We start from the raw sequence: 10,115 nt of genomic DNA on the forward strand, positions 1-10,115 counted from the left end.
AGCGTCCACCACATCAACCCTCCCTGACCCCACCACCCATCATGTAGCCCCAACCCCAACATTTGACCCCATTACACATATACACGCGCGCGAGTTCCAAGGACCAAGCACCATCATCATCCGTGGCTCATCCGTCCGCGTCTGCTCTGTTAGTCGCCCCGAGTTCCGACTACCTGTTGTGTCCTTGTTGTGTGTGATCTTCAGAAGGCACTTCATTGATCCTGCAGAAGCTGAGGGAATTCGGTGGAACGTCCTGTCACTCGCCTCGCCTCGATGGTGTGCTTCTGTCAGTGTCTGCGGGTGCTGCTAGGTTGGGACAAGACACACACGCATACAGACCTTTCCTGTCACACGATCTCTCTCTCGCTCTCTCGCTCACTCTCTCTCTCTCTTCCTGTCTGTTTCTCTGTTCATCAACTTCAACTGTAGTTCCCTTTAGTGAGCCCTCGTAGTGGGCCTCCGTAGTGTGTGGTGTTGTTGCTGCCGAACCTTATTCACCCTGCCGTAGCCTGTGTCCTGCCAGGACTTGTCGCTACCGTGTCCCCTGTGTCCTGTGTAAAGTTGTCCGTTACGGTCTAGTAGAGAGTCGAATCTTTTACTCGCCACTGTTGCGTATTGTTTCGTACTTTCCTACGGTCTCCATTTCGTTTGCCTCGTAGTTTTCGTCCTGTCTAGGGTCTTACACCCCTATGAAAATTATTCCAAGAACTGTGATGTTTGTCCCCGGCTTTGTGTAAAGTGTAAATTACAGGACAGTGTAAATACGGTCGTAGTAGTGTAGTTTGATGCTTTCAGAGTATTTGTAACGCTTGGAGCCAATTTAGCGGACAGTAAGAATACGGTAACCGATAAGCAACGGTTTATGTTGGGTTTATGTAACACTGCTTAGAAGCACTGTATAGAGTTTGTACCAAACGGAACCGCACCCAAACACTGTACTTCTTTTCAGATCTATTGTTTGTCTTTACTCCGGGAACGAATAGACACGGGGTTCGATTGTTTTGGCTGAATAAGGTTCTTTGCAGCGGCACCCGCAGAATGGTCGCCCGAGCCGGTATTCTAAATTATCTTATTGATTTCTTCTTCCAACTCCTTCTCTCTGCAGTAACTGTCAAACAATTCTTCAGCTCGTCCCACGATGCCCACGGTTGGCTGGTGAATCTGGTTTCAGTTGTCCTTACACGTCCATCATCTTCTGCACCACAGAGTCTGCAATCTGTTTCCTGTTTGATGGCCCCTGGACCTTCCAGGCTGGGCTGAAGAACTGAAAGAATGTGTCCATCGACACCGAAAACCCTCTTCTAGTGATGCAGTGACACTTGTCAGTGTTAACCACGGGCAAAGCAAACACAAGATTCTTTGAAGAACCGTCAGTCCACCCGGCTTTGCGTGTCGGGCGTCCGGATAAATGTCACCCACAAGGCTCACTCCCACGATTTGATTGACCCACGTGGCGGTTAGGACCTCCCCCCACGCACGAAAAGAACGGACGAAACGAAACGAAAACCGTACCGGACCTTCCGGTGTGGCCTTGAACGGGGAGCGTAAAAAGGCACCTCCTGCGGGGCTAATGTCTTCCGTAGTTGCCGCTACTTGCCGGTTGGCGTCGTGCAAGGACGACTGCCGTTAACCTTAACCTTTAACATTCAGTTCCACACGAGCCCACACGGGCGGCCATCGTAGCCACGTCGGAACGTTCTTCGCCGGCTCGCCGAATCGGAATCGGCTGCGTGGTGTTCGTTGAATGACTTCAATCAATTTTCGCCCCGGATTCGGGCGCCCGGACACGCAACGGTTGGCGGTTTGGCATCACGGCCAAACGGTTGCCAATCGACGGTAAACGGATAAATGGCACCGACTGATGATGATGGCGAGGCCGGGCAATCGGCGCGCTCTCTAATTAGTGGCCCGATTGACCTCCGGATCCGCACGGTCAGCGAGATGACAGCTTATTTAGCGAAGATAATCGTGAAGGGCGTGATTAGCGAATAAGAAGCCGGCTGTCTAGGAATTGAGGGTGATTCGAGAAGGAGAGAATGCATTTTTAGCCTCAAGCCAAGAGCGCTTTGTTGATCTATTTTGGTCGGAGCACAAGGATGGTCTTCTCAATTGGGTGCATCTGCAATGAATTCTTGAACCACGGCGAGTCTAAGCAAAACAAACAGCCATCCACCGTCGGTCGGACTGCAAATAGATCCCGGATCGCAAACGATCGTTGTAAATTATTTACAACGACTGCACCGTAAACAATCCGCCACCACAACGAGCAACAAACTCCGCCCGAATGGTCAATAAATTTACACAAACATCCGGACGTTGTGGCAGTGATTGGCACCACCGTCGGTGGTTGTGGTTGGGCCACCGTTGACAGCTGACGGCCACGAGCCAAGAACCTTTCAGCGGGTACATCATAATCAGGTCCGAGCGTTGGCACGCAGAGAGTTTGATAAATCGTCGCCCGGTCAGGCCCGGTCAGCCTGATTGTTGTCCGAACCCGAGATCAACCAGAAGACACACCATCGAACGGTCCGTCGATGTGGTCCGAGGGCGGCACCAAACGAACCGAACCGGAACGTGCGCAACGTGCTAATTATTTGCACTTTGTCCGTTCCGCTTTGCACCTGAGGCTGGGGCCAGCGGTGGCTCCGCAATGGGTTGTAATGATTTGAGGAAAAACTAAAATTGTTTCTATCGATCGTCAGCTGCGAGTCTGCTCTCGGTTGATTGCAGCGCAGCGCGGTCTGGCAGGATAATTAGGGGCCAGTGCGCTGTGGCGTAGCATAACGATGGTCTGTACGTAAAAAATTAGCAAGACTAGCACACAACTGTGAGCGGTGAATGAAAATTCCAATGATGCATAACATTCATGTTACAATTGGAAACTATTGTTTATTGTTAATACCTTTCCACCTCTATTGTTTTGACATTTTCAATGAGCGCGAACAGAGCTGGTGCCTGCTACCAATCAGCAGATTGTTGAGTAAATTCATTCCTTTCTGTGGCCAAAGCATCCTCGAGTTTTCCTCGTCATTACAAGGAGGTGGTTGTTTGCGTTTCGTAATTACGGACGAGTACGTTGCACGGCTCGAAGTCACCGCCGGCACACGGACTTAACTCGGACCCTGGCTCATCAGTCATTAGGCGATTGGAAAATCGATTCACGACAAACCTTGAGCGATCAGATGAAACTTCCAAGTAGAGTAACTTTCGCAAATAGATTGTGTTCCGATTGAGAGGCGGAACTGAAAAGGGCATAAACTAAATCAAAATAAATGGCATTGGACCTTTAACCACTACCACTGTCATATTGGTACTGTTTTTGTGGTCAATGGCCTCATGTGGTTTCGGAACATTCTGAAAAACAAAACCCAGAAACTCTTGCTATCGATTTTCTCGGTTCTCTGCGCCGATAATGAAACCCACAACTGGCGACCAATCCGTCGGCGAATCGACGAATGACATCAGAGGCCTTCGGCCCCCTGCTGCGCAAGGCCACCCCGGTATGCACACCAGCCCCGGGCGGAACTGGAACCGTTGTGCTCACCCGGCCCCCCCGGGGGTTGATGCGTTGGAATAAAAATGATCGATTTTCCATAACATTCGGACGAGCCGAAGTTGGAGCTGGAAAAACACCACATCGTAAAATGGCCCTCCAGCGGCGAGGGGTCCACAAACACACGCGCAGTGAAGAAACATACAATCGCTGCAACCAGCGGACGGTGTCCTTAAAGTTCGTAAACACCAAATGGACCCGTGGACCTGAAGGGACACTGCACGGACATTGAACGATAGGCTCGTTGACGTGCGGTGACGCCGATGCGACCAACGATGGTTGTGACACGCTCGTAGCAATATGGACAAGATTTTATCGATTCCAATGTTAACGCTGCTGATTGCTTTCAATTTTCTATTGTTCGGTCGGTGTCCCCAACCGGCATTGGTCCTGTTTGATTACATGTGTTTCGATTATGCTGAAGGTTCCGGACCCTGGCATTACCTGGTCGGTGTCGATTGATTAGAGGCACCACGGTAATAGATTCCCTGGGGGCTTAACAAATGTTTCATTTGTATCACAAAGAAGGAAATATGATAGATTGGCCTCTCTTTTCTATTAAAAACGATCATCAAGCATTATCTGGATTCGCTGCCTTGTTTTGGTATCTGTAAACATAAAGTCAAATGGAGGCGCATGGTGGTTCATCGGATGGAGGCGCCTGGTGACGCACCGATTCGGCGCTCGGCGAATCCATCATTGTGCTGCATCACAATCGCGCCGAAAATGGCCCACAGTGGTGTGTGCAACCGTCGGTAGCAAAATCAAGCCCAACACCGGTACCGATGCCGGTGGGTGTCGGGTGCAAATAAATCTTCCCGCGGGAAAGGTGGGCCGGGAAATTGCTACCGCACGGAGCACGAAATGGACTGCTTACCGATCGCATGAATCATTTGTTACTTGCGCAACCGGCTTCCGAGCTTCGACAGTTTACAGCGGGGATGAAAGCCATAAAAATAAATAATGAACTGTTTGAAAATAGTCTGGTCTAAAATTATTAATGGCCACCGAATCACGGGTCGCACGGACTGGGTGTCAGAGGGTGCAAGTTATGGTGAAGTGTTACGTTGATTCGGATTGCTACGAAAGATACGGGGAAGGTTTTAAGGTTCACTACAACAACAATTTCAAGTCACATTTATTAACACAATTGTCTGTACGCGGAACAAATAGAAAAAACCGATCACTCATCAGTCTCTGGATCTTTGCTTTTGCTGCACCACATCCGCTAGTTGCGTTGTGTCAGTTTGATAAATTGTAATTCTGTCTGTTCGCCCTCGTTCACTTCGCTCAAAATTACACCTTTCCGTTAATCTGCCGCGGGGATTAAACTGCATTCACGCTACCCCCCCCCCCGGGTCGCGATCTCACTGCTTCGATGGAGTCATGCAACGGAACAGTAACCGATCGTGTGGTCCGGGCGATGATGATGATGAGCCACGGGCTGGTAAACAAGTAAGCAACAACTACAGGGATACATTGTACCTGGTACATAAATTGGCCTGGTAACGTTCGTTATAATTACCCTTAAGCCCAGCTTATGCTCAAATGCACACGCGCACCCGTGGCCCGTGTAAATGATGCACATGCATCGGCCGAGGCCACGCCAATCGCTTGCCACGAAAGTGCACCGTCGCACTCGACCGACCGGCTTTGCCAGCACAGTTTTTGAGTAACTTTGTAATAAATTGCAAATTAGTTTTGACAGGCGCCTAATGCATGCAGTCAGCCCTGGGGAGATTGGAAACGATCGGGGCGTTATCTGAAAATGGAATCACTTGATCGGGTTTCCTAATGGGTATTTTAACATTTATTCCGCGATACATTTCTCACCTCAAATACCGAGGATGAAAGCAATTTAACTGACATTGGTTTTGTACATACAACTCCTCTACGCCTGCGTTCTGTACATATGCTTCAACATTTTACAATGCACTTGTAGGTGACACCCGTTTGCTGCGAAGTGCAAACTGCTTCGAATCGGCTTCGAGTTGCGGCTGCCGCAAACCACTCTGTCAATATGCACTTTGCTTCCCGAGCCGCACACACCCCCCGTCACACTCGAATGCTTTATTGAACGGATGAGATTGGAGAAAAAGAATGCCTTCCCAGCTTCCTGCCAATGCTTGTGTTCGAGGCAGTTCGACTTTCGCCGGTTTCAACTGGTGCCACAACCAATTTCCGACCGTAGCCAACACGAACCAGAGGCTCCGGGTGAGGGGCGGTAAGGACGAAACTTTCCAACCTATTTCCTGTGTGCCAAATTGGATCCAATTCAATCTGTAATGTTCCCCGGGCTTTCTCCGGCGTCTCCCGGCCCCTGGCAGCCGTTTGCCCGTTCGACCGCACACCGTTTTGTAGCTCCTGAGTAAAAATGGGGGCTAGAAACAATAGGCATTTTTTCAACAATTACTTTTACACATTGTTACGCCAGCACTGCCACGAAAGAAAGAGAGAGCTCAAGCAAGAATTGATTAAGCTCATTCAATCGGGTGGACCGGGGCGGAAGTTGACAAAGTTCCGTGACAAAGGCCCGGGCCCAACCAAAGTTGAGCGCCAAGAACAAAACTCCCGGCCCCCAGGGATCTGCCGCGCCCGTTTGGGCTAGGGATTTTGGAGAATTGGATTTGCCGTCGATTAAAGTTTACGATCGATTGGCCCGTTGGACGGACCAATTTAAAGGTTCTTGGTCGAGGGTTAAAGTTTTAGTTTCCGGGGGGTCCAGATTCGATCCCTGTAAAGGTTTAAATGTTTTAGGATCGGTTGGCTAAAATTAGCGCGAAGCTTACCGCGTAATCACTTGCTTCTTAATTTGCCACCCTTTTTTTATCGCGATCTTCCTTTTATTATCCTTTGCCTGTGCCGTTGATTAGGAGCGCCCTTAGTGCGATTTCGCTTTAATGGCTCAAGTTTTCGTCCCTTGCTAAAGGATTCAGCTTCACAGCGCTAAGCACACGATCGACACGCGCCAGCAGGGCCACCTTTGCCGAATCCTTGTCCATCGATTGATCGTTCGTTCGCACACAGGCTTCGGTGGTTGCCGTAACCGCTGACTAAGTACCAATAGAGCTTGCTCCTGACAATCCGCTTCTCGACGACACTTCTCTCGGTCTATCACTCTGCCTTTCTCGCGCTCTCTGTCTTGTGCTGTCTGTTTTTCATTCTCTCTGTCTCTCTGTTTAGCTTTCTCTTCTGCCTCACCTTTGCTCACCTTCAATCACACCAATTCCATGGCCCTCGCCCCCCACACCCACACCTGCGAGTGCTCTCAACCATTTTACTCCGCTTAGTAGCCGTTTCTGAACTCAACCAGCAAACGGAAACGAGCACCTCTTTGGCGCAACTTCCGGCACACTTCCGGCTCCGAACTAATCAGATTCTGACATTTTCTCCCCATCCCTCTCTCTCTCTCTCTCTCTCTATCTCTCGGTCGCTCCGTCGCTGGTCTCGCGGGGTCCTTTGGTGCACTTGCCAACACTTGCGAGGGGATGTTTTGGGTCCACTTCCGCACTCACTTGCCCACCGTCCCCATGCACTTCCCGGCGCAGCCTTACCACCCGTGGCCGGAGGAGCCGTCCTCGGTGATATCGGAGCGGTGCACGCGGGCCCGTATCAATTCGGCCATCTTCGTGTCGTCCGAGGGCAAGGGGTTCGATTCGATCGAGTTTATCCGACGGTACGGCTCCCAGAGTGTCCTCTGTCGAAAGGCGAAGAGTGCCGAGAACGTGTCGGCCTCCGAGCGACAGGTGAGTGCCAGTTGTTTTCCCTTTGCGTGCGACTTCCGTGTGCCGTGTGCCCTGTGTGCCGTGTGTATGTGTGTTTCCTTTCGTTCAAATATTGTTTCGCAGGCACCGGCCAGCTACCGGCACCGGAACAGGATCGCTGGCTGGCTGGCTGGCTGGCTGGTTGTTGGACAGCAAAGCACCAAACCATGGCGCGGACTGTGTGTTTATGTTTGGGTGTTCTTTTCTTCGGTTTCAATGTTTTTCTCACCGTTTCGTTGTTGTGTTACTGTTCTGTTCTGGTCTCAATCTGTTGCTTCAATCCGGTTCCGGTGGCAGTGCCGAGGACGGATCGAATGTTTCTTCCGGGCGGACTTTCGCGGGTCTTTCGCTTTCGATGTGATCGCACAGCACAGCACAGTGTACTGTATCAAGCAAAACACACCGCCACAAATTTGCACTCCACCAGCCCTTTTCGCTTCCTTGTTGTTCTCTTCACTTCATTGGCCTTCACTGAACCATGCACATCTAAACTCACACATTCACTGTCTCGTTTCTGGATGTTGGTGGGTAATTACGCTCCGAAAAAGGCCATCCTTAAAATCGATGATGGGGTCCTTGTGGGCCCTCAACAGTGTTGCGCCTCGGTCATTGCAAAACAAACGACACAAAAAGGGAATCCCAAAAAGGAGGCTCCTATACGAGGGCGCCAATTTGTGGCCATCTGATCCCCGCCGCCTGGAAGCGGCCAAGGATTAGAAGCGGTCGCTGAGGATGAAATATGGCCGCCATCGGCGTTCGCCAACGAGTTAAGCTAAATGGTTCATTAGCCGTTCGCGGACGGGGAACTGACAAGGGACGATCGTTGGTTAATGGTGACCCCTTCCTTGGGGCCTTTTGACGAATGACTCCTCGTGGGCAAATTAATGGAGCACTTTCCTCGTTTGCACCGGCTTCGTCTCCGTTCGCTTCTACTGTGTGCTTTGTGTGTCCTTTTTTGTGTTTAGTGTTGGGTGATTTTTGTCCGTAGCGACGTCGGCGACACGCGTATTGCCTAGATTTAGGCGCATTCGGCCAGGGCAGTTAGTGGAACGATCCCGGGCCGTGCCAGGGGTGCGTTGTAGTGATCCGTAGTGTGTTTGTTGTTGTGTTTGTTCGCACCCTCAGCGCCCTACCCACCACCACCGCCACCACGCTCAGTGTGTACCGTGTGCCGTAGCCGTAGTTGTTCGCACCCCGGAGCAGGTCCAAACCCACCAAACCCAACCCAATTGGCACTGTCTCTCTCTCTCTCTCTCTCGCTCTCTCTCCATCTCGATGTATCCCGTGTACAAATGTACCCCCGTGTGTGTTTGCTTCCGAACCACCCAGCCACAAAATCGAACGGCCGACTCCACGCGGGGGGACTTGGTCGTGTCTGAGTGTAAAAATCGGCCCAACAGGACCCTCGCGACATCGCACGTACCGTGTCCCGAACCACACTAATGGTGTTCCGTTTTGCTTCCAGCGGCGATTCTCCGAGTACCCCGAGTGGGAAACGGAGGACAGCGGGACGGCGGGCAACGCGGCAGCTAACTCGGCCAGCAACGCGAAGCGGAAAAAGTCGCTCAAACAGGACTCGATCGAGCTGGTGGAGTGCCACAAGGAGCCAGTTCCGCTGCCGAGCGTAACCCCCGGGGCGGTCCCGGTGGTGGCCGGTACGACGGCCACACTGGTCACGGTCGGGGTGCCCGTCCCGATCGCACCGAGCAAAGCGCCGGGCCTCGGGGCCAACGTGGTCCCCGCCAGTACCAGCAGCAGCAGCAATAGTCCGGTGATCGTGAAACCGACGCCCAAACTGTCCAACCTGCCAACCCTGTCGGTGTCCGGACCATCGCCGCCCCACGAGGAGGAATTCCTGTAATGTATAACACGCTTTGTTGTTGCCGAAACCCCATTTTCACCCATCCCTATCCGGTTCCCCTAACGGTTTCCATCCTTCCATTGCGTGGTCGGCCGTTGGCCGAGCATTGGCCCCATCCGATCGTTCGATCCGTGCGAGTTCGTGTATCGGTCCGCACAGCGCTCTTGGCACTTTAGTCGCCCGGCCCGCATCCTTGTACATCGCATCTGCGGACATGCTTTAGGTAGAAGCTTTTAAGACGATTGAAGTGACACGCTCCCGGTGTTCCTGCCGGGCGTGATCGCACCACACAGTGTACAGGCGGATGCGAGTGTGTGCGAGCACAAAGGACACGTCACTTCAAACCGCGTCTGTAAATAGTAGTGACAGTACTCACCGTCACCGTACCCCAGTAGTAATCCTCAGTGTAGCGTGTAGTTCATGCAGTAGACCAGTCATCATCAGGCATCATCAAGCTTCACCCCAACGGCAACTATCACATCGACAAATGACGACGGTCTAGAAGATCACTCATTGCCGGACGACACGGATGGTTTTTGTAACACACAACAATTCAACGAACCGTAGCGCCGACCGAGGGCAGAGGACTTTTTATATTCATATACAAACTTTTCAATTCAGTGTACTGTATTCTAAACATAATGTAAAAACAGCAACAAACAGAGACAACAAAGCGGAAGAAGCGCTAAGAAGTGGTGAAAGTAAATAAGCGGAAGAGAGTAAGACCCTTTAATGAGGTCTCCGAAAACTTGCTAGTGGAATGCTAGCCGGCGAGCCCAAAGTAATGATTGGATATTGGTGTTCCGTTTGCCCCTTTCGGGGAGGTACCGGAGGGTTCAAGGATCCTTCCGCAAAAACGCACAGACACGCACACAAATCGAACTCGTTCGTCGCTGACCTTCAGCCCGGGTGATAAAATCGGAAAACGATACAATGG

At 51.4% G+C, this 10,115-nt stretch overlaps 1 protein-coding gene across 1 annotated transcript in view; it reads left to right on the forward strand.

Annotated features, from left to right (window-relative positions):
- Nucleotides 1-9,178, forward strand: part of LOC131216487 (uncharacterized) — a 40,928-nt gene extending 31,750 nt beyond the window's left edge. The window contains exons 6-8 of the mRNA XM_058210995.1: nucleotides 7,102-7,299; nucleotides 8,783-8,939; nucleotides 9,030-9,178. Of these exons, the coding sequence (XP_058066978.1) occupies nucleotides 7,102-7,299; nucleotides 8,783-8,939; nucleotides 9,030-9,178 (504 nt within the window). The remainder of the gene's footprint in view (nucleotides 1-7,101; nucleotides 7,300-8,782; nucleotides 8,940-9,029) is intronic.
- The last annotated feature ends 937 nt before the right edge of the window (nucleotides 9,179-10,115 follow it).

This window comes from Anopheles bellator, chromosome 1, assembly GCF_943735745.2.
Source record: "Anopheles bellator chromosome 1, idAnoBellAS_SP24_06.2, whole genome shotgun sequence".
Lineage (NCBI taxonomy): Eukaryota > Metazoa > Arthropoda > Insecta > Diptera > Culicidae > Anopheles > Anopheles bellator.